The sequence below is a fragment of the Saimiri boliviensis genome, chromosome 8 (genome assembly GCF_048565385.1).
Source record: "Saimiri boliviensis isolate mSaiBol1 chromosome 8, mSaiBol1.pri, whole genome shotgun sequence".
In the NCBI taxonomy this organism is placed as follows: domain Eukaryota; kingdom Metazoa; phylum Chordata; class Mammalia; order Primates; family Cebidae; genus Saimiri; species Saimiri boliviensis.
Genome location: NC_133456.1, coordinates 39136408 through 39161070, shown reverse-complemented (window position 1 = coordinate 39161070; position 24663 = coordinate 39136408). Strand labels below are relative to the sequence as shown.

At 41.0% G+C, this 24663-nt stretch overlaps 1 protein-coding gene across 11 annotated transcripts in view; it reads left to right on the top strand.

Moving 5' to 3' along the window:
* The window catches only part of PHLDB2 (pleckstrin homology like domain family B member 2), a 237724-nt gene that overhangs the window by 126764 nt on the left and 86297 nt on the right, over positions 1 to 24663 (top strand). For all 11 annotated transcript variants that reach the window (XM_074404396.1, XM_074404392.1, XM_010346008.3 and 8 more), the window contains one exon: positions 20445 to 21775. In XM_074404396.1, coding sequence (XP_074260497.1) covers positions 20445 to 21775 — 1331 coding nt within the window. The remainder of the gene's footprint in view (positions 1 to 20444; positions 21776 to 24663) is intronic.

The following is a 24663-nucleotide window of genomic DNA, read 5'->3' as shown; positions in this document are numbered from 1 at the left end:
GGATGTGGGGGAACTGGGGACAACTTTATCCAGCGACTCTGGAATGCACATGGAGAGAGGGATGGGGATCCTTGGGATAGCTCCCCAAGAAAGAGAAGGTCCGTTGCTGGATGGTGTGGGGTGCGGGATTCAGAGAAGACCCCTCCCTGCAAATCTCTGCCTAGCTGCGCGTCTAGTTCACTTTCTTTTAAGAGTGAACCTCACGAGCTTTAACCGCCTAGAGCCTGATTCCGATTCGGCCTTTGACCCGCCACCCCCCCCCCCCGAAAGTTTATAATGTGGCCGTCTCTGCACCCCTAGAGATAGCAGCTGGAAGGCTTGGGGAGTATTTTAACCCTCTGTTTCGCAAGCGCCCTGCGCGGCGGAGGCGCGGCTGAATTGTTTGCTGGTTCATTTAATAACTTAGCCCTAGCAGTCATCACTTATTAAAGTGCCGAGGACCTGGCTGACTCCCGCCACCACCAGGAAATTAAAAGGCTGACAGGCTGTCCCTCCCAGGGTTGGGGTTTCCTGTCTGAAAGAGCTTGGGAAGTCAAACTGCTTCGCAGTTCCTCGTGTACCTTTCTTATGTAAAAGAGGGAGCGACGCCCGCAGCTTTTTCTGATGGTAAACTATCCCTTGTCTGGAAATCCTCTGGGCGCCTGGCCCTGCCCTCTTCCCTAGAAATCTTTATCCTGGAGCTCTGAAGTAACTCTCAAGAGCTCTAGAATGCACAGCTGGGAGTGGAACTAGACGAGGCATAAAAATGTGGAGTCTTTAGTGTAAATATTTGTCAGCCACATTTTCCTTCATAATGTGAACGTGTAAGTTACAGATGTAGATTTTCAAGTATTGGCCGTGTAATTTTAAGCTTCCTTGTTTGATTTAATTTGGGCGTCCGAGATGTATCTCTGCGATTCTGACGTCTGCATTCGGCGGGGAGAGGTCTAAATGAAGTCCACGGTTTCAGAAGGTTAAACTTTTGCCCTGTGAACACGTGAATTCTTGGTTCCTGGTAGGATAGCAACAGGACAGTCGGATTTGGGATAAATAAACCTTTAGAGTTGCCCGCTATTTTAATAGAATGTCTATATCCCTCTTGCTGTGGCCTTCAATTGTGTAAATATTTGTTTGAATAAAGAGCTAAGGTTCTTTGAAAAGTAACAGTTGTGTCTATTCTTGGCCTTTCATATCCTCTGCTTAGTTATTTAAAAGGATTTTTTTTTTTGTTTGCCTATTACATTTGATGGGGAAATTTAAACATTACATATACTTAAGAAACTCTGTAAAGTCTCCGAACCAGTTATAACCGGCAAATCCTTTAATAGCAAGGAAGAGTTGAGTTTTTGCTCTTAGTTGGCTAATGTATTGGCTAATGTAGCCTTCTTTCACCTCTTGAGACCCAGAGGTTTGCACATCTCAGCCTCTCTCACAAATGGAAAAATGAGATGTCTGGTTAAGAGTAGTCATCATTTCAGTCAATTTGCAGGCCTCAATCTGTTTCATGCAGCTGGCAGCTGCTGCTGTTCTGGTGTTGAGATCGACTGTCACGGATGTCGCCCGGATCCCTGTTTGAAATGGGGAGGAAAAGACACTTAGGAAATTAGGCTAAGACCTTGCTCACTCCTGTCTTCAAGAACTGTGACCAAGCTGAAATTTGTTAGCTCCTTTTCCAGAAACATTTTATTTGCCATGTGTGTTTGTATGTGTGTGCCAGAGAGGGAAAAATAAGCCAATGTGATTAATCAACCTCTAGTTTTCACTGTTTTCTTCAAAGCTCCATTTTGAGGTGTATAAGGAAGGGTTGACCGTGGAGTGTATTGGAGAGGTACCTCAGCTCACTGCAACTTCTGCTTCCTGGGTTCAAGCCATTCTCCTGCCTCAGCCTCCCGAGTAGCTGGGATGACAGGCGCCTGCCACCACGCCTGGCTCGTTTTTGTATTTTTAGTAGTGGTGTGGTTTCGCCATGTTGGCCAGGCTGGTCTCAAACTCTTAACTGCAGGGGATACACCTGCCTTGGCCTCCCAAAGTGCTGGAATTAACAGGCATGAGCCACCACGCTAGGCCTCCTTTTAAATATTTTTAAAAGAGTAATTAAGATTATGGCTTTATAAGCTAAATTTTCAACCCGCAGCCTGGAGGCAGTGCTATGGGGCTGTGGATGGCGTAGAGTGACAGTGGCTCTGTACATCTTCTAGGTGGAGCACCTGGACCACATAAATCTGTTAAGTCTTGGTGTACTTAATTGTTAGTTGTGTAAATGTCACTCTTTTGAAACAAAAACACCTAAGGGATGTGTTTTATCTTAAAAGTCCTTACATACATTAGAGCTCTGGTTCTCAGTGGGAGTGGGGATTTTGGCCCCTGGGAGCTATTGGTAATGTGTTTTTTGTTGTAACAACCGGCAGGAGGAGATTGCTACTGGCACAGAGCGGGTAGAGGCCTGGGATGTGGTTAAGTATCCTGCCACACACAGGACACAAAGACAGGGACGCTGTAAGCCCTGCACTGGAGTATTGCCTGGGGGAGTATGTTAACAAGATCAGGGATCTTAATCTAATTTGGATCCTCAAGAAGCTTGTTTGACTGTGTTAAACAAGAGGCCTTTATCACAGAAGCAGTTTTGCATGCAGCAGATTCTTTTGCCCTTCCCATTAAGAGCCTTAATACACCAGAGAGGTCTAGGAACTTGTGTTCATTGACAACTTTGAGTTGGATTAAAGTCATGGGATTTTGGAGCATTAGAGCACAAGGGAGCCTCAGAGATCACTGATTTCTACCCCTTTATTTTGTAAATGTAAAAATGGAGACACTCAGAGCTTTATGACTCACAAGGTGTCAAGTGAGCTAAGGGTGGGCAGAGTTCTAGGTACAACCCAGAAGTTAAAATTGTTAAAATAGAGATTCAGGAGAATGGGAACCAAAAACAAAAAATGCTGGACCTGACCCTTTGTGAGGGTTTAAAAGCACCATTCCCTGTGAGGAAATAAATAAATGCTTCAATGGGGGAGAGACGGCATTAGCCATGGAGACTGCAGAGCCCACGCCTGGGTGCCCCACTCCCAGAAAGGGGTAATTCCATTGTATGACTGTGACACTCCGCTTGTGATGCCTACACCATCCTTTCCATGGCAAAGTGGGCAACAGATGGTTCTACAGACATAGCAGATGTTGCTTTTGAATCCAGGTACAAAACAGAATGTTTGAGATTTTCTGCCCCTCCCTGCCTTATCTGTTAAGAGTAGAGTACATGAATGGATATGGCTGGCCTGGACAGAAGGGAGAATGAGAGAGGCCTCCTGAGTATGGAAGAAAAAAAGACACCTGACATATGTGGAAATGAGCAAGTGTTGGGGAAATTGTGGGAGAAATTAATAAGCTGATGAGGGGATATCTAATATAAATTCAATTGCATAGAACAAGGATTAAGAATCAGAAGACAATTCAGATTTAACTATTCTTTGAGCAGGTAGGACAAAATAATTTTAGAAGTAAAAGGAACCTTAGAAATTGTCTTATATGAATCTTTTTTCCTCCAGCCAACTCACTGGGTTAGATAGTGGCAGAATCTGCAAACCACTTGTTCTGTTGCACTTCTGCACCCACAGTCTCCACCGTTCCATCTGTTTACCTAATAGGAAAGAAAATGATGGTAAAGAAAGTTGTTGTTGATTGCTTGGGAGAGTTTAAAAAGCATGGTATTTGTGAATGGATCTGTTTATAGAAAGGAGTATCTCAGTGAGTTTTTGATGATCAAAAAAGCTGTACACCATATCCTGCTTAATTACAAACATGTGTACTCTCTTGTTTACATTGATATGGTTAGCCATTACTCTCATCATTATGGATTCTGGTTCTGTGTGCCGAGTGGTCCTGGTAGTCATTTTATCTAATAGTCAAATCTGACAGGTTCTGGCTGTATAGGAAAGTTTTTAGTATGCCTTTGCTGGGAGACGTAAAACCTCTGAAAAGTGTTAAGATAGTTTCTTATCATTTTGACAGCTAGCCAGAAAAGTGCAGCTCAAAGCCAAGTACATAGTAATATATTTAGAAATGTCTCAGGAGTGATGGCCCTTTTAAGGGATCTGCCCTCCTGCAGGTACTATGTGAAAGGGTTGTAGCAGTCTTTTCCTTATCACCTCTCATCTGGCCATTCTTGTTACTGTTTTTCAGATGATGGGAGAGGAAACATGAATAACTTAAAAAAAAAAAAATTGTTGGCTAGAAATATTTATTGGGACTTGATTAATGTAACTTGTCTTTTGAAAATAAATAAAACCGAAATTGTAGCTCAGGTTTTAAAATAAGTAAACATTTAGTAAAGGCAGAACTTATCTCCATGTTCATCCAGGAATTTGAACCTTCCAGGAGTTAATTTGCATGCAGTTGTTTTTGTAATGTTTAAGGAGGTTTCTTAGACATTGCAGAAAAGAAGCTTTGTGCTATAGCTGCTTTAAAGGCAAGATTGTTGTCTGCAGCAGCTAGTGGTCAATAAGAGAAACCCAAGTGTAAAAATCATTTTATTGATGTGTGGGAAAGCTAGAGGTTACAGATACTTGCTATACAAAGAAACAGATTAATAAGATATAGAGTAACAGGAAAATAAAAAGGTTTTGAGAGGATTTTTACAGGAGATACTTTTTCAGTGTGTTAGGTTGATTTTATTAGATGAAGTACTTTTCCTTGCTTTACAAATTAAAAGGAATCAAAATATTGTGTATGCCAGTATTTATTGTTGGCTGTAAGCCTCAGCTTTTTCTGAGTCTTGCTGCTAATTCAGTGGGAATTGGTGTTGATCATCTTAGAATGTTTTGTTTGCACTTTGCATGTGACTGCCCTAGATGGCAGTATGCTCATGGAATTAGCCTGTGAAATAGCAAAAAAGTTAAAGATTACAAGAGTTTTCCAAGACTTCTTTCTTGACCACCCTACTGCTAAAAGAAAGAAAGATGAAAGCAGAGGAAACCCAGTTCCTACATTGTTTTGACCAGTGCAGACCCAGTGTGAATAGTGCTTCACAGCCAAGAGATATTCAGAGGGGACTGAGAAGTAGTGATGTCTGGCTGCCTCACTGCTTACGTCATTGCAGAAGTAGCTTTTCAAAAACAGTTTAAGATTTATTAAGGAAACTGCAAGCCATGGGAAAGCAGACAAAAACCTTTCTTACACATCATGCTGAATCAAATGCCCGTATTATATTGCATTAACATAACTCTGACCAGGCTTTTTCCCACTATGTTATGCTGAAACAATTTACCGTGCCTTTGCAATGTCATGGGCAACAGTGCCGGTGAAATCTTTTCCCAATTAGGTAGCTGCCACCTTATCACTAAATCTGTTTCTGTTCTGTGGCCATTTCCGTTTCCTGCCTCATATAATGAGCACTCCTGTGTTATTTAACCAGTATCTGTGGGAGTCAAGAAAGTTGGAACAGAAAGAACACGTAGTGCACCCTCACCGTTTTAAATATGGGCAAACATCTGCGAAAACAAAATGAAGATAGGCGACTTGATGTCCTCCAGATCTTAGTTCTGTTAGCAGAACTGGAACTAGGATGGATCTTCTGACTCACTTCCCTGGCAGTCTATCCAGTGTTCTTTCTACTAGATTGGCCATTATAATAAAAATAACATCCGAATGTAACCATTTCCTTTATTAGATCTTTTGACCAAAGGTATTAAAAAAACCAGCAGATTAAAATTAAATTAAACTTAGTTGATTGTTTATTTGTCTCTACTTCTTCAAGTTCGTTCCCTTCTTCTAAGCACTAAGTGGTCAAAAGGTAGATAGCATGGAAAGGAAAAATGGTGTCATGTAATACTCATTCTGTATAATCAACTGCTAAGTAATGATGATATGATATTATCATCATTATTATTTTTACTTTACAACATTTAAGAAATGCACCCACTCAATTTTTTTGGTGGGGGGAACAGAGTCTTGCTCTGTCACCCAGACTGGAGTGCAGTGGCACAATCCTGACTCACTGCAACCTCTGCCTTGCAGGTTCAAGTGATTCCCCTGCCTCAGCCTCCTGAGTAGCTGGGATTACAGGTGTGTGTCACCACACCCGGCTAATTTTTGTACTTTTAGTAGCAATGGAGGTCTGCCATATTGGCCAGGCTGGTCTCAAATTCCTGACCTTAGATGATCCGCCCACCTCAGCCTCCTAGAGTATTGGAATTATAGGCATGGACCACCGTGCCCAGCCATACCCACTCAATTTTTAATTTAAAGAGGAAAGTATTACAAACATGGAAGACATGATTGACCTGTGTTTGTTCCACCTCTTGTGAGCCTGCTTGTACTCTGACTATTCCCAGTTCATAAAACTTGGATTGGAGAATGGGAATTCCAGCAAGTATTTAGGTCTGGGGAATGCTACTTTGGAAAAATAAACTGTTACTCTCAAGGGAGTGTATTTTGATCAGTAGTGTGGGACACGGCAGGATGGTGGGAAGATTGGAGAGTTTCCCTCCCATGCACCCGATTCAAGTCCATGGAGGTGATTTCAGGGTCCATAGAGAGCATCTTTATCCACATGTGATCCCAGGTTGATAATTATCTTGCTTGAAATTAGCTTTGAGATCAAAAGATCAGAAGATGCTTTTTCCTGTAGCATTCCTATGCTTCAAGACAAGTATCTGAAGTACAGTACACACAGATATTCAGGGCCTCCAAGTTAGTGATCTTATGATTCTCCACTTCACTGGATGATCACATGATAAAGGAAGACCCTTTCAGCTTTATGGGCGACTTGGTCAGGATCCTTGGTTAGGATTTTCTGAAGAACTCTAAAATACGGGTTTATAACTTCGAACCTAAGGAGCTCCTTCACTTGCCAAGAAGCAGTAACAGAACTGTAAAATCTACAAAGTATGTCTGTCTCTTCCTTAGCATAAATTTCTAAGGGGTTTGGGTGTTTGTGTGTCCATGTGTATGTGTATGTGTGTATGTTAACTTTTTAATTAAGGCTGAAATTCTTGATGTGGAGAGTTTGACAGTTTTTGCGAATGCTTTTACATGTCCACTTTATAAAGAAATCATTATTTGGGCACACAGTGGTAAAACTTAGCTACCTCATCTAATGTTATCTTGCAAATATCCTAAATGTGATGGCTGCTTACTTGTTATCTTGAAAATATATTTGCTTTCAAACTTCTTCCAGGTACTTAAAAATATATATATATCAGCTTTTAGGAACTTAATTCAGTATGATAAAGGGTTAGTATTTTATACTTAAAAAAAAAAATCGCTAGGAGCCAGTGATATGACTCCAACCTTCTTTGTAAAATCAGCTACTATAATGTTTAAGGCAGTATATAGATTTTTGTTGATGTTGACTTGCAGAATGCATGTAGTTTTTAAAAAAGATATTATAAAAAAATATTAAACTGGCCGGGCGCGGTGGCTCAAGCCTGTAATCCCAGCACTTTGGGAGGCCGAGGCGGGTGGATCACGAGGTCGAGAGATCGAGACCATCCTGGTCAACGTGGTGAAACCCCGTCTCTACTAAAAATACAAAAAACTAGCTGGGCGTGGTGGCGCGTGCCTGTAATCCCAGCTACTCAGGAGGCTGAGGCAGGAGAATTGCCTGAACCCAGGAGTCGGAGGTTGCGGTGAGCCGGGTGAGCCGAGATTGTGCCATTGCACTCCAGCCTGGGTAACAAGAGTGAAACTCTGTCTCAAAAAAAAAAAAAAAAAAAAAAAAAAAAAAATTAAACTACACAAAAATTTAAACATACACTAAAATAATAATAAAATAATAAAGATTCATGTACCTATCACTCAGCTTCGACAATTATTTACATGTGCTAATCTTGTTTCATTTGTAAACATGAAACAAGACATGGATTGTTAAAAAGTAAATTCCAAACATCATCGTATTTCATTCATAAATAATTTACAGTATAACTCTAAGAGTATTTTTACGATATATCATTATCACACTTTTAAAAAACCACAGCATTATCATCTATTTTCCACTCTCAAATTCTCTGATTGTCTTATATGTCTTTTTTTAATTTAAATTTTTATTTTTTTGACACAGGGTTTCACTGTGTTACCCAGGCTAGAGTAGAGTGGCACAATCTTGGCTTACTGCAGCCTTGGCCTCCTGGGCTCAAGCAATCCTCCCACCTCAGCCTCCCCAGTAGCTGGGCTGCAGGGTTATGCCACCATGCCTGGCTAATTTTTATATATTTTGTAGAGATGGGGTCTTGCCATATCGCCCAATCTGGTCACGAAGTCCTGGGCTCAAGTGATCTGCCCACCTCGGCCTCCAAAAGTTCTGGAATTACAGGCTGGAGCTACTGCTCCGAGCTCATACTTTTTTTAAAAAAAATGACAGGGTCTTGGTGTGTCACCCAGGTGGGGTGCAGTGGCGTGATCATGGCTCACTGCAGCCTTGACCTCCTGGGCACAACTGATCCCTCTGCCCCTGCTTCTGTCTCCTGAGTAGCTGGGACTACAGGTGTGCACCACCATACCTGGCTAATTTTTAAAATTTCTGTAGAGATGGGGTCTCGCTTTGTTGGTGAGGCTGGTCTCAAACTCCTGTGTTCAAACAGTCCTCATGCCTTGGCCTCCTGAAGTGCTGGGATTACAAGCCTGAGTCAGCTGGCCTAGCTTCATACATTTTAAAAAATAGATGGATTGTTCAAAACAAGATCCAAAACCATGTTCATACATTACATGTTTTTTTTCCTGTTCCATTTGCTTATTGAAAACATGGGTCTTCCCTGCCTCCCCAGGGACTTTCCCATATTTGAGAATTAGGTAATTACATCTGTTTTTTTTTAAACATTATTTTCTGCCTTGTATTTTTTGTAATCAGAGATAGCATACTTTTAAGTTGTGTTGAGCTGAATTTATAAATGTGTGTGTGTGTGTGTGTGTATACACATATATTTCTTTTTTTTTTTTGAGACGGAGTTTCACTCTTGTTACCCAGGCTGGAGTGCAATGGCGCGATCTCGGCTCACCGCATCCTCCGCCTCCTGGGTTCAGGCAATTCTCCTGCCTCAGCCTCCTGAGTAGCTGGGATTACAGGCACGCGCCACCATGCCCAGCTAATTTTTTGTATTTTTAGTAGAGACGGGGTTTCACCATGTTGATCGGGCTGGTCTCGATCTCTTGACCTTGTGATCCACCCGCCTCGGCCTCCCAAAGTGCTGGGATTACAGGCTTGAGCCACCGCGCCCGGCCCTACACATACATTTCAATACATATTGACATTGTCTCTTTTTAAAATATTGCTAAAGCTGCTTTAACACAAATGTGAGTCTAATTGATACAAAGCACATCTTGATGATTTATGTAAAAGTAAGGAATTTTGCAAGTGCAAGGAAACTAATGATGCCAAAGTTGATTGAGGTTGCTTCTGCTTTCTGGCCTCCCCCAAACTGTCCTCCTCGCTGGCTGAAGAGAGTTATCACAGGGAACATGCAGCCAGATTACTTGCAGAGTCTAAAGAATATTTTAAAGTTCCTACAGATTAGTCTTACTCAGGGGACTAGCACAAAACTTTTCAAAAAATCCCTATGATTAGGCCGGGCGCGGTGGCTCAAGCCTGTAATCCCAGCACTTTGGGAGGCCAAGGCGGGTGGATCACGAGGTCAAGAGATCGAGACCAGCCCGATCAACATGGTGAAACCCCGTCTCTACTAAAAATACAAAAAATTAGCTGGGCATGGTGGCCGTGTTTGTAATCCCAGCTACTCGGGAGGCTGAGGCAGGAGAATTGCCTGAACCCAGGAGGCGGAGGTTGCGGTGAGCTGAGATCGCGCCATTGCACTCCAGCCTGGGTAACAAGAGCGAAAAACTCCGTCTCAAAAAAAAAAAAAAAAAAAAAGAAAAGAAAAGAAAATCCCTATGATTGATGGTTTACCCTCTTTACTAAGAGACCGGTAAGATTTCTAATTCCTAATATAAAACAATGTAGATGGATTTAAAAATAGCCTCTGCTCACAGGAGATAAAGATCCTCATTTGAAATATGGTTATTGCTGTTGATTGTGATTACTTTTAGGAACCTTTGAATACCATCTGGAATTGTTTTTGTTTTTTTTTTTTGGACAGAGCTCAGACTTCAGTACAGCTAGGGATAACAGAAGGGAATGGTAGCCTGGGGTTACACTGTTTTATGATGACAGGAAGAAGTTGGAACTTTTATTTTGTGCCCCCACTTCTTCCATCTGCACTTAATGTTCTCATTATTCCCCGTCACTCTCCACTTCCTTCTGGGCCCCCTTTCCCTCCTGTAGCATAATTTGAATCTTTTGTTCTTTCCTTAATGGTCTTCTTTACTTCTTTTAGATATCTTTAGAATATAAGGCAGTAAAAATTCAAGAGAAAAAAAAGAAAAGAAAACCAAGAAAGCATCTGTGTAGTTGGTGTCCTGAGACGTCACATCCACATTCTGGTCCAGTGGCTCTTGCAGGGCATGGGTGTAGACTCAAACTTTATTATAAAGTGGAAATTTTGACTCACACCCTAATTTTTTTTTTTTTGAAACACGTTTTCCTGAATTTGCTTCTGTAATCTAAATCCCTCTGCATTTCCCCAGCAGTATGAAATGACTTGCAGTGTTCTGTCACTTGCTCTTGCAGTCAGTCCTTCTTCGATTAATTCTTGCTGTATTGATTGGATGAGCCTAAGCAGGATCTGTGTATGCGAAATGATAAGTAATGTGTTGTGTAATTTGGGAATTCTCCATACTCACTTGGGATCAATTACCTGGATAATTGCAATTATATAGGCTGGATTTTAAGTTCCTCTTCTCCAACACAACACAGCACAATAAAACACAACACAACCTTTCTCTCCAGCCTTGCCACATATCACGGCGAACACCTGGTGAATTCTGAGGATGTGCCTTGTTGTCTGAATTCTGAGGAGTCCCCATTGGCAGTCACAAAAAGCCTTTGTGTGTTTTAGGCCACTGTAGGCATGTGGACAGCATGTGTGTCTGTCTCTGTGAGTGTGCGTGTGTGCATGTGCGTGTCTACACACATTAGGATTTACAGCTGCCTGCTGTAATAGGCTCAATCTAAAGAATAAACAAGCCTCCTTATTTTGCTATTAAAATACATGTCTTCCCATGGAACTGCTTTCTTGGATCTTTTTGAGAACTGTGAACATCCTCCTTGGAGATTATCCACCTACCTACATGTATCTAGTGGGTAATAATTATTTTGTTCAAACAGACAGGGCTTTGAGTGACAAAGAACATGGCGCAAAGGAAGAGGAGTAGGAATCCATTTGCTGCTGTGTTTATTTGCAAAATAGAACAATAAGGGGACTATGTCTGCTAACAAACAGGCTTTTCTCTCTCTCTGCCATGGGATATAAAATCCTGTGTGTGGAGGAAGAGTTTAAAGGAACAGAGGTTAGAAAGCCAGGATGAGTGAGTGGGAGAAGAGGAAGTTCTAAGGAGACAGATATTGAGACAATGGGAAGGTCCAGGGTTACAGATAGTTGCAGAAATGATAGGGAGGTAGGGAGAGGTATTGGAAGAAGAGAGATCTGGGGCTGTTTGCTTAGAGGGGGTGTTTGCAGTTGGGTTTGGGGATATGTCGACAGGTGAGGCTTGTTTGCAGAGATAAAGGAGGTTGAGGAGGATTTAAGAATGAAAGGAGGCCGGGCGTGGTGGCTCAAGCCTGTAGTTCCAGCACTTTGGGAGGCCGAGGCGGGTGGATCACGAGGTCGAGAGATCGAGACCATCCTGGTCAACATGGTGAAACCCCGTCTCTACTAAAAATACAAAAAACTGGCTGGGCGTGGTGGCGCGTGCCTGTAATCCCAGCTACTCAGGAGGCTGAGGCAGGAGAATTACCTGAGCCCAGGAGGCGGAGGTTGCGGTGAGCCGAGATCGCGCCATTGCACTTCAGCCTGGGTAACAAGAGCGAAACTCCGTCTCAAAAAAAAAAAAAAAAAAAAAAAGAATGAAAGGAGCCAGGTGCAGTGGCTCAAGCCTGAGATGGAGACCATCCTGGTCAACATGGTGAAACCCCGTCTCTACTAAAAATACAAAAATTAGCTGGGCATGGTGGCACGTGCCTGTCATCCCAGCTACTCAGGAGGCTGAGGCAGGAGAATTGCCTGAACCCAGGAGGCGGAGGCTGCGGTGAGCCGAGATCACACCAGTGCACTCCAGCCTGGGTAACAAGAGTGAAACTCTGTCTCAAAAAAAAAGGAATGAAAGGAAATATTTGTGAAGTAGGAAGGTCTATTTGCGGAGGGGGATTTGAGGGGACTAAGGGTTTAACTGAGGATGGTGTTTGGAGAACACAGGATAAGGAAAATAGGCAGCTTTTGGATTTTTAAAGTGAGAATATTGCTAGGAAGTGGTTATGCCTGAAGCTTCTAATAATTAGCTCCCTCTTCCTTGTGTTTTGATGTTGGGATTAGTGGAAAAAGAGAGAAGTTTTTGTGTCCATTGTTGTCCATTGTAAAGCTTGGAGTTTCAGGTTGAAATAGATTTGTTTTTCTTTTCAATCCTCTAAAGCTTCCCCTCAGGCCCCATCTGCTGCCATTGGTCACCACAGAAATACCCCCACAGAATTCATGTAAAGAATGGCACTGCTTCTGAAGGACTGCTCTAAGTTGATGCCTGAATTCAATTACATGTCCTCAGTGCATGCTTTATTCATAACATCATCTTATTGTAAACAACAGTGCTGAAAGAGACCAGCCTGTGGACCACCAGTGTGCGGGAAGAGCTTTGAACCCCAGGCATCAACCACTGTCTGCCACAGAATGTACACTCCGAGTCAGCATCTTGGCTCCATGGCTCTTGCAGGGCATGGCTACAGACTCAAACTTTATTATAAAGTGGAAATTTTGACCTACACCCTAATTTTTTTTGAAACAGGTTTTCCTGAATTTGCTTCTATAATCTAAATCCCTCTGCATTTCCCAGCAATATGGAATGATTTACAGTGTTGTATCACTTGTTCTTGCAGGCAGTTCCTCTTTGATTAATTCCTGCAATATTGATTGGATGATCCTAAGCAGTGTCTGTATATGACAGTGTGAAATGACAAATAACATGTTATGTAATGGGAATTCTCCATACTCACTTGGTATAAATTACCTGGATAATTGCATTTATATAGGCCAAATTTTAAGTACCTCTTCTCTAACACAACACAGCATAATACAACACAACCAACATTTAAATTGATTTCTTTGCTTTTAAAACTTTGTTCTTGGCTGGGTGCAATTGCTTACTCCTGTAATCCTAGCACTTTTGGGGAGCCAAGGCAGGTGGATTACGGAGTTTTAAGACCAACCTGGGCAACATGGTGAAAACCTGTTTCTACAAAAAGTACAAAAAAAAAAAAAAAAAAAAAATTAGCCAGGTGTGGTGGCTTATGCATGTATTCCCAGCTACTGGGGATGCTGAAGTGGGAGGACAGCTTGAATCTGGGAGGCAGATGTTGCAGTGAGGCAAGATTGTGTCACTGTACTCCAGCCTGGGAGACAGACCCTGTCTCAAAAACAAACAAAACCCTTTGTTCCTTTGGTGCGTTTTCATTATCTTTAAACTGAGATCCCTACAGTTCACAGTATCCTCAATTCACTGTTGATGATTCATAGTTTGGAGGGGATCGGCTTCATTATGGTGCTATCTGATATAAATGGAGCTGGAGAATTCGCTTTCTAATGAGGTGATATAGTAGGTTTCAAGTGATAAATAACAAGATCACTGGGGGGATTAAATTGATGGATTGGAAAGTAAACACAAACGTTTCAACACACATTAACTTCTTTCCTGTTTAGACTTCTGGGTGTTGCCTTTTCTCTCCGATGGGCACCAGATGCATTCGCTTCTCCCAGCCCATTCTGTGGATATGCATGTAATAAGGCATATAGCCATTAAGGCTTTGGGGATTGTTTTCCTTCCACAGTAACATAATGCAGGAATCGTATAGTTTCACTGAGACCTCTTTTTGTTTACGTAAAATATACAGGAAACCCAAAATAAACGCATCAGCATAGATCAAGAAGACAGGCTATAAACTTTGGCATCTTCTTTGCCTCCTCTCTTACACATGTTTATACAGACCTCCCTTCCCCACTTCCCTCCCTCCTCTTGTCACCTTGGCAATGCCTCTGGTGTGCTCTCCTGCACCTCCCACTATCCTAACTCTGACTTTGCTTTCTTCCTCTAAACTCAGCTGCGGTTTCTGATGTCTGCAGTCACCTCCCTCCCGTTCTCATTGCCTGGGGAATTAAACCCAAACTCTTTCACTGTGTTCTTCATCCTGCTGCCTCTACTCTCCTTGCTCACACTCTAATCCTCATTCAAAGTACACGACCGATGACTGGTTCACATTTCCTAGAAATGAAAAGGGCACTCTGGAAGTAGAGAAGGCAAGAGCTGTCAGTAGGCACTGGTGTCACTCATGGGGTCAGAAAAGTCAACCATCTGAATGATTCTGTAGCTTTTGAGTTGAATTGATTTGTAAGGTTAAGAGATACCAAGTTGAAACAAATATACATATGCCTTCAGCTGTGGCAGGTAAACTAAGTTTCAGGAAAATGAGTGGATTCCACATTTGTGCTTGATGGTAAATCTTTAAATGCACAACCCTTTACACTTCCTAAACAGGACCGATAAGCTTGAACTGAAAAAAAAAAAAAAATGGGGTATCAGGCACAAATAGCCCTTTTTCTCTGGAACGTCCTGCCATCCCAGTCATCTGTAACTTTCCTCTACAGATATGCGTGGCCAAGAAATGGTGTATGGCTGTTTCTCAGATGTGGTTTATTATTTGCAAAAATCCTGCTTGTTTTTTCCCTAGAGTTTGTAAAGCTGATCTTTCAGCCGACTCTACTTTGGAAAATTCTGCTGTTATATTTTGTTTGGCCAACCAATCTGCTTTGGTAATCATAGTTTTTGATTTTTAGAAAAAGTGTATGTTGGAGAGGGGGAAAAGTAGTGGCACTTTCTGGGGTAGCAGGGAATCTGTACTGTAGTTTAATACTCTTTATTTTCTTTAGCCCAAAGAAATAGGTGACACAGCTTGGTAATATTTTAGTCACGTGATTAAGTAGCTTTTCCAACTACAGACAGGTTGGAGTATATTGATATATTATATCATCTAAAAAATAACATCAGTATCTTATGCTGCAGATAAGATGTTTGTTGGATGTGTCAGTGGTCAAAAGCCAAACCTTTGAGTATTCATTTTGACATTAGGTATTAAATTCTTCAGTTCTTTACTGTTGGAGTAAATATTTAAACTGCAGTTTGGCTTTTTATTCCACTTAGTGACATCTGCTGTGGCTTGGTTTCTGGGTTGCTGTGTCTGCATACTACGGGAATACTCTTAGTTCTGTTTCCCATTTTGTATATATTACTTTCAAAGCAAAGTCCTCCTTACTAACTGGCACTAATTGTCTATTCTAACAGCTCAGAGATTTTTCTTTTTTGGTAGCCATTCCTAGAAGATCCTAAACACTTGAAGCACTACTGAGCAAGTTAAATCACTTTTAGGGAAGGCATGCTACTTGGACCCAGGAGGGCATATCTTACTTACATGGTGGTGGTAGAAATAGAAAAAGATTTAGGTAACTGTGAGGGAGAGATACATGATTATTAAATATAGTTCATCCCAGGAGACTTATAGTCCTAGATTTTAAAAAACAGTGTTATAGAAAATAATTTTTCTTACATGGATTTTGTTTTTAATTCTATTACAGACAGGATGTTTGTTGGAGGTACCAGTGGTCTGACCGAATACGGGCTTGGAAGTTTGTTTACATCCTTAAACTCACAGAATTTTAGGTGTGCAAATGGCGTTATGCTACTATGGGATGATACCTATCAGATTCCCTTCCCTTTGGTGGGCTTCTTCATCATTTCTTTATACTATAACCTCCTCAAAACTACCATTCTCACTGGATTCACCCCACTCCATGTTCTATTTCCTGCCAACCAATTGTTTCCATTAAGGCATGCATAGCGATTATTTGTTTATAAGCACCTTTTTCCCTTTACACTCTAAGCTACGGAAAGGCAGGAAACGGTATCTCTTACTGTATGTCTCCCAATGCCTAGCTCAGAGCCTGATTTACACTAGGCACTTAATGAAGATTAGCAAAGAAGTCCCAAATCTCGGTGGCCGCAGACAATCTTGGGTTGACAAGGAACTTGTTTCGACAAGGACCTTGTTCCATGTTGTCCTCATTCAGGAGTGTGGGCTAACAAAGCCTCCGCTAGCCTGGATGGAGGCTAGTTGTCTTAGCAAGGGAGTGGGAAATGCTGAATCATGCTCTGACTCATGATGCTTCAGCTTGGAACTGGCAAGTTACTTTCTCTCATACTTCATTGATCAAAGCAAGGTACCTAGCCACACCTAACCTCACAGAGATGAGGAAGAGCAACCTCACTATGTTCCTGAAAGGAGAACTGGAATATTAGTTAACACTAATGCCTGCTAAATAAATGTCTGATGAACAGTAGGCATGGATTTAATGAATGAAGTACCTAAACCCATTGAGATTTTTTATTTTTTTCCCTATTCAATAAGCAGAACTACTCAAATATGGAAGTAATATAGCTACATTCTAAAAAACACAAATATTAATATTATCTAAGCTATTATTCAGCAAACATCTAGAGACTTTTTTTTAAATAACAATTCTGTTGGCTTTCTTTGTATCAGGGAAGTGTTATGTTTGATTTTTTTTAGTGTTTCAGATACATAAAGGATGGAACAGATACATTCATGATTAATGTTTTTGCCAGTCATTTAGAAGAGTTGGAAAAAATGTTACAGTCTTCGATATTTATATATTAAATTAGTCTGATCAAGAAGTTCTTTAAAATAATCTTTTTTGGAAAAGTTAATATCTGGCTTGAAAATTGACAAGCAGTAAGGAAAAATTAACTTAAAATATCTAATTGTTCAGGCATAGCGGCTCAAACCTGTAATCCCAGCACTTTGGGAGGCCGCGGCAGGCAGATCACTTGAGGTCAGGAGTTATAGAGACCAGCCTGGCCAACATGGTGAAACACTGCCTCTACTAAAAATACAAAAATTAGCCAGGTATGGTGGTGCACGCCGGTAATCCTAACTACTTGGGAGGCTAAGGCAGGAGAATCGCTTGAACCCAGGAGGCGGAGGTTGCAGTGAGTTGAGATTGTGCCACTGCACTCCAGCCTGGGCAACACAGCAAGACTCGGTCTCAAAAAAAAAAAAAAAAGTCTAATCAACTTTAAAATGAAGTGTTGCTACATATTCTAGTATTTTATGCTAAGTGAGTTTTTTTTTCTGGTTGTCAAAACAGTCCAAACATATTACATAAAATGTAGAAAATATAAACTAGCACGAGAGACCTGTTAAAAGTCACTGGTAAAACTACCATCCAAATAAAACCACTACTGATTTTTTTTTGGTGTAATTTCTTCCAGTCCATTGTAATTGCTATTATTGTTATGGAAGAATAGGCATATTGGGGAGCCAAGAGAAGATTCTGTCTTATACTAGAGAGGCTGCCGTGGAAATGCTAAGAAGTGATCAAATTCAGAAGATGTTTTAAGGACAGTGTTGATAGAATTTAGAGATGGATAAAATGAGCAAGGGGGTGCTAGCGATAGAGGTGGCCAATGCTGATTCCCAGGATTTTGGCTTGATCCCTACCTGTGTGTATGGTTGTGTGTATGTACAACTGACTCTTGAGCAACTTGGCTAAATTGAAAATCTGCATATAACTTTTTACTCCCCCAGAACTTAACTACTGTTAGCCTACCATTGACCAGAGGCCTTACTAATAACAAAGCCAATTAACACGTTTTAATATAAAATAACACATATTTTATATGTATGATATACTGTACTATGATAATAAAGTAATTTAGAGAAAAGAGGTTATTAAGATGTTCATAAGGAAGAGAAAGTATGTTTATTAAGTGGAAGCGGATCATTTTGAAGGTCTTCATCCTCTTTGTCTTCATGTGGAGGAGGAAGAGGAGGAGCTGGTTTTGATGCCTCTGGGGTAGCAGAGGGGAAGCAGAAGAGGCAGGCACAATCAGTGTGACTTTATGCTTTTTTGTAAAGTATAATTTTACAAAAAGTAAACTTTTTACTTTCTTAATTTCTCTGAAAATAATATTTTATTTTTATTTTTTTTTAATTTTTAAAATTTATTTATTTGACTTTAGGTATATACTATATCTGGCATTTCTCCACATGTTATCCCTCCCCACTTCTCCTCCCTCCCCACCCCCGCTGTCTCTCCCCTACCCACCCTAAAAATGTTTTTTATGGTACCAATCCTCCTTCAACTATTTGCTATAGTTCAGTACCTATGTCATAGAAGGGTCCGTGTTGTAAAAGAAGTCAAAAGCGGTCTTGAATACTCAGAACCCTTCTGCCAGAGTGTGTAACGTCAGTGTGTTTTCTTGTACTGCTTCTTCTACGTCTTCTTCATCATCTGACAGTGGTTTAGAACAACTTTTCTCTATTAGTTGTCCCTAATGTCCTCAGGATCCATCTCTTTCCTTGTTTTTTCAATTCCAAAATGTTTAACTTGAGACGATTGTCCAAGGCTTGCTGGAATTTCAATCTGGCAAACCAACGAGAGGTGATGCTAGTTCAGAATAGAAGAGTCTCAGTTTCAGTCCTCTAAGCTGTTAAGATATGCCTCGTACCAGGCTGGTGTTGCCTTTAAAACCAGAACTGACAGCAGTAGACACATGCTGAGAGGAGCATTTGTCTTGGGGGCAGAAAGGACCCTCTTCCTCAGGAATGAAAGACTTACCGAGAGCGACATGGCAGGACTAGACCCCAGCTGGGAGCCAAATATAATGAAAAAATTTGATTTTTTTTTTTGGAGGTACATTTAAAAGGATAAATTGCGTTTGTAACTATCTGGACAGGGCTTTGGGTTAGAGGATAAGGAGCCCAAGGCAGCGTTTGTTGGGCAAGGCTGCACCTTTATGGGCAGTTGGGTTAGTGGCCCATCACCAGGATTTAGGCAGCCAGACTGTTTCTTGGCCTTGTGGATAAAGAAGCAGCTCTTTACGAGGCTGCCTGAATTTGCTCAGAAAGTATGTGAAGCTTAGCAACAGGGTGAAGTCCATTAATCCATGGTGGGAGGGAGTGAGGAAGGCTTTGATTAAAATGGAAAGCTTGAGTTCATTGAGTTTCTCATCTAGGGGGCAACAAAGCTAGAGGGGTGGCAGTAAGGTAAAAATACTAGACAGAACCTCTTCCTTAAACTTGTGGCTTAGTTACAGAGACAACCAGATTGTGAAACCGTATGGTATGTGATACTATCACAAACCATAACCGTAGGTGATACTGTTCCTATATGTATCAGAGATGTCATGATTAGCGTCTGATGTGCCCAGGGGCTGGAGGACAATTTTAGTGGTTCATGGGTTCCATGACAATGTTTAAATTGTATTTTCCCATTGCTGATAATCTAAGAAATTTCTTTTTTATCAGTTAGAATTATAAACCTTCCCATTTGCAGTAATAGTTTGTATCTCAAAGACGTTTTCATAGGCTAAAACTTTAGTTTCCTAAGTTAACATTGTTCAAACTAGGGTTCAAAACACATTTTCTTAAAAATTTTAATCATAGAAAATAGAATCCTGATCTGTCCCTGGAAGAGCAAGTGGGTCCTGATAGGTGTTTCTGCTGGAAGAGAGGATTTGCAAGGAAGAGCATAGTGCATTTGGGGTACTAGAAAATTTGAAGGCTGTAACAGTTTCAGGTTTTTAAATATACCATCCTGACCATGTGTCAGTAATTCGTGGAATACCTTTTTCTTTGTTATTACCTGCCTCTGATGACTAAAGGAGTTTTAACTCTTCTTGTTGAGAAGGTAACTCCCAGAGCCCTCATTTAAAGAACCATCTTCTAACCCTCATGTTATTGAACAGTGTCTAACAGAAACTTTTCTTTCTCCTCCCAAATGTGAATTTTGTTTCCTTGGGACTTTATTTCTGAACAGTTAATGTTTCTAGCAGAGACATCTATAGGAAGGTTCATTCCATTATGCCTTTGAGCATTAGCTAGTCACTAGGGAAGCAGGTGTTTTGCTACGAGCCAGAACATTAAGGAGAAATTGTCTGTTTTATGGACCAGCCTAATCCTGCACCTTTACTTGGTTAGGGATTTGTTTCCCTCAAATGTCACTGCTGTCCTTTTAAGTTGTTTTTCTTTTGTACATAGGATATCCCAGAAGGTATCTTCTGGATATCCCAACCTTCTGGAATATCTTATGTACAAAAGAAAAATAACTTAAAAGAACAGCAATAAAAAGATGTTCATTCTTCTTCAATTTGCTGTGCAGTTTTAACAGGTTTACAAGTAAAACAGAGTTTGTGCTTGTTAGTTGCATTAGGGCAGACTGAAAGATTATTTGTTGAGATGTAGGCCTAACAAGGAGCTGTTCTTTTAAAATCTTTTTTAAGGCAAAATGTTCTCTTTTATTTCTTTACAGATTCCAGCAAGATTATGGAAGAGCATAGCCAAAAGGAGCTAGATTTACAAAATGGGAGCTTAAAGGAAGACTCTGTGGTGCATTCGACTGAGAACATGATGGAGAGCCTTAGCCCAAAGAAATACTCTTCCAGTCTGAGATTTAAGGCCAATGGAGACTATTCTGGCTCCTATTTAACCCTCTCGCAACCTGTGCCTGCAAAGAGAAGCCCTTCTCCTTTGGGAACCAGTGTCAGAAGCAGCTCCTCCTTAGCCAAAATCCAGGGAAGCAAGCAGTTATCTTATGATGGAACTGACAAACATATTTCCATGAAACCTCCAACTCCTTTACTCAGCACGACATCCTCCCTCAGTGGATATCCACTTGGAAGAGCAGACTTTGATCACTATACTGGCCGGGACAGTGAAAGGACTTTGAGGCTCTCAGAGAAGCCCCCTTATTCCAAATACAGCTCAAAGAATAAATCGCATGACAATGTCTACTTTCTCGGAGGCCTGGAAGGTCGGAAGGCATCTGGCTCGCTCCTAGCCATGTGGAATGGAAGTTCCCTGAGTGATGCTGGTCCCCCTCCTATCAGCAGATCAGGCGCTGCAAGCATGCCTTCAAGCCCGAAGCAAGCCAGGAAAATGAGCATTCAGGACAGCCTGACGCTTCAACCCAAGTTAACTAGACACAAGGAGCTTGCATCTGAAAACATCAGTTTGAGAACTAGGAAGTACTCCAGCAGCAGCCTGAGTCACATGGGAGCCTGCAGCCGATCACTTCCCAGGCTGTACAAAGCCACAGAGAACCAACTGACACCCCTCAGCTTGCCTCCAAGAAACTCTCTGGGCAATTCCAAACGAACAAAACTTGGGGAAAAGGATCTACCTCATAGCATAATAGACAACGACAATTACCTTAATTTTTCTTCTTTGAGCTCAGGGGCTTTACCCTATAAAACCTCTCCTTCTGAAGGCAATCCTTATGTAAGTTCTACCCTCAGCGTCCCTGCCAGTCCTCGAGTGGCTCGGAAGATGCTTCTGGCCTCCACCTCCTCCTGCGTCTCTGATGACTTTGATCGGGCTTCATACGTGGGGACAAACTCGAGTCATTCGCTTTTTGCCGGAGAATCAGACAGAGTATTTGCAACCAGGCGGAACTTCTCTTGTGGATCTGTGGAGTCTGATGAGGCTGACTTGGAAAGCCTCAGACAGACCTTAGGAACCCCCCAGCCTGTCCTTCGGGAACGGAAAAGCAGCATCAGCTCTATTTCAGGACGTGAGGACCTGATGGATTATCACCGACGGCAGAGGGAGGAAAGACTCAGGGAGCAGGAGATGGAGCGACTGGTAATGTTCACCTCAACAGTGATTGACCTCACTGTTTCATTAACCAGTATCTACAGGGCAGCCTTGTAGACCGACTCCAGGAAATGTGGGAACATGGATTTTCATGTTCACTAGTCGTGAACATAGCTGCTATGTTTCTCTTCTCTCCTGCTATCCTTCTTTTTCCCGAATCACTATTCATAGGCATGACTGGCTATCTTTAAGGCCTACAGAAGTTAATTTAGTTGATCTGTGGACTTCTCAAAAGTATAAATTCTTGAAAAACGTAACAAAGGAGTTGAGAATTTTATGAAATTTCTGAATCTTACAAAGTTCTCTTTAAGACTGTGAGGAAATGCTGACTTTTATTATAGCATTAAATTTGCCTGTTTATGGTTATGAGAGAAGTGGTTAGTGAAATCATGACTCACCGAGAATTAGGTAGTAACTTTGTCTTTATAGCAAGTTGTCTAGAAAGTTGGAGTTGCCTCAGTGGTGCTCAGGTTTTTCCACACTGCTCGTACACCCCCTTACTGTCTTCAGCTCTGACTCTTAGCATGTACAGTGACTCCAAACTACGCATACTCACAAGATCTATTGAGTTGTCTTTTTCATTACTATAAGTAACGAATTTTTACTTATTGTCGAAATGCTGAAAATAAGAAGACAGGAGGAAACATCCCTTGAGAGTCTCCCTAATGAATGAGAACGAACAATTGCATTTTCCCATTCTCTTTTAAGCACAACTATTTCTCTTTTGGAATGACTCCCTGTCAGAGATTACTTTGATTCATTTTCGTTTCACGATTTCCTTTATGAGAGAAGCTGTATGGTAGTAAAGCTGACAACATCACTATAGGATTATCAGAAGTATTTTGGTTACTAAAATATACTAGAATATGATTTTTGAATCACATCCAAAACTAGTTAATACCCTGTAGGACAAGAAAATTGTAACCCAGGCTTGTCTAACTTGGGGCCTGTGGGCCATGTATGGCCTATGACAGCTTCGAATGCCACCCAATACAAACTTAAGCTTTCTTAAAACATTATGAAATATTTTTTTTGCCTTTGTTTTTGCTTATTAGCTATCTCAGTGTTTTTTATGTGTGGCCCAAGATTGGACACCCCTGTTGTAATCTTTGGATTACAGTGGACAGAAACCATTTGTATCCATCCAGAAGGAAGTATGTTTGACATTTTAGAGCAGGAATCTTTTGCATCGCTCATAGTTTTTGATAAGTTGATGTCTGTTCTTATACAGTTTTCAAATATCCTAACTGACAATAGCGAATGAAAATAAGTGTGCATACTCTTAGAGAATTTAGATGGTCCTTGGGTGGGTCAGTTATACAGTATTCAGTATGACATTTCTCTTTATTATCGTAAATAATCTCTATGTGTGGACTAAAATGGGATTGTGCTTGGGCTTGCTTCATTGACAGAAATTCAGAAGACTTAATTAGCATATAAAACCATGCCAAGCAACTATTATTTATAAAGCCAGATAATTAACTTCTATCTGATAACTTATCAAGGAATCTGGGAGAGCATTTTTAATGGCTTCCATGACTCCAGACATCTATTTCCTCTTATGTTCCAAGGATAGACAACCAAACTCAAGAAATTCTTCTCGGCTAGGTTTCATCTTCAACATCTGTTAAATATTGGAGAATTTCTCTTTCTTCCAGATTTTCCAAATCTGGTATGGATCTTGGCAATCCAGGAAGTGACCTTCTGTACTGCCTGTAAGGTTGGGCCTGTTAAGTCATAAAGAGTTTTCACTTCTTGAAAGAGCTTTGTGGATATCACTCTAAATATGAAGTTATGTATTTTTCTTTAATAGCGGTCTTGTCATATCTGTTGAAATGAGGCTTATTTTTAAATTTGGCACTCTAGACTTGATCTTGGTCGCATAGTCTATTTGTTTGACTACATTGCAGTAAAAGGGATGACGGATCCAGCCTGTGCAAATGATGATATTGCCGTTAAAAAGTAAAGTGGCTCAAAAAAGTTACCTCCTGAATTCTGAGAGATCCGTGAGAACAAGTTACCATGAAAATAATATTTCATTTCATTTGCAAAATCAGCGTTAGCTGAATGGAGGATTAGAGATAGAGTGGTATGAATGCCGAAGGATTTTCGCCCTGAAAAAATAGATCATTAAAAATAATACTGGTAATATTCCAAAACAGATATCTACATTTAGAAATTCAATTTTTATTATCAATTCAGTCAGTTCTATGTAATTAATTCTTATTCCTCTGCATCCTGGGCTGTTAATTTGGTATGATGAAGTCATCTATTTCTGTACTAAAAAGAGTCCTGAAAATCTGATTTAGCTGCCTAGTACTGTCTCATTTTTGTCTGTGCAGTTCTTTGAAATATCTGGAGTTAGGAATACCTAGGCCGGGCGCGGTGGCTCAAGCCTGTAATCCCAGCACTTTGGGAGGCTGAGGCGGGTGGATCACGAGGTCGAGAGATCGAGACCATCCTGGTCAACATGGTGAAACCCCGTCTCTACTAAAAATACAAAAAATTAGCTGGGCATGGTGGCGCGTGCCTGTAATCCCAGCTACTCAGGAGGCTGAGGCAGGAGAATTGCCTGAGCCCAGGAGGCGGAGGTTGCGGTGAGCCGAGATTGCGCCATTGCACTCCAGCCTGGGTAACAAGAGCGAAACTCCGTCTCAAAAAAAAAAAAAAAAAAGAATACCTAGTAACGTCTTATCCACAAGGTTCTAAAACTGTCTTTTTCTTCGTTAACAAGATACTGTATTTTGTAGGCAAGCTCACAGGGAAAGTAGAGAACACTTGGTGAATGTAAGAGTTAAGTGGCTATAGTTAGTTTATGGTTAATTTAACAAACAATATCAGCGTGAAGGAGAGTTAAAATCCTTTAAATCAGTTTT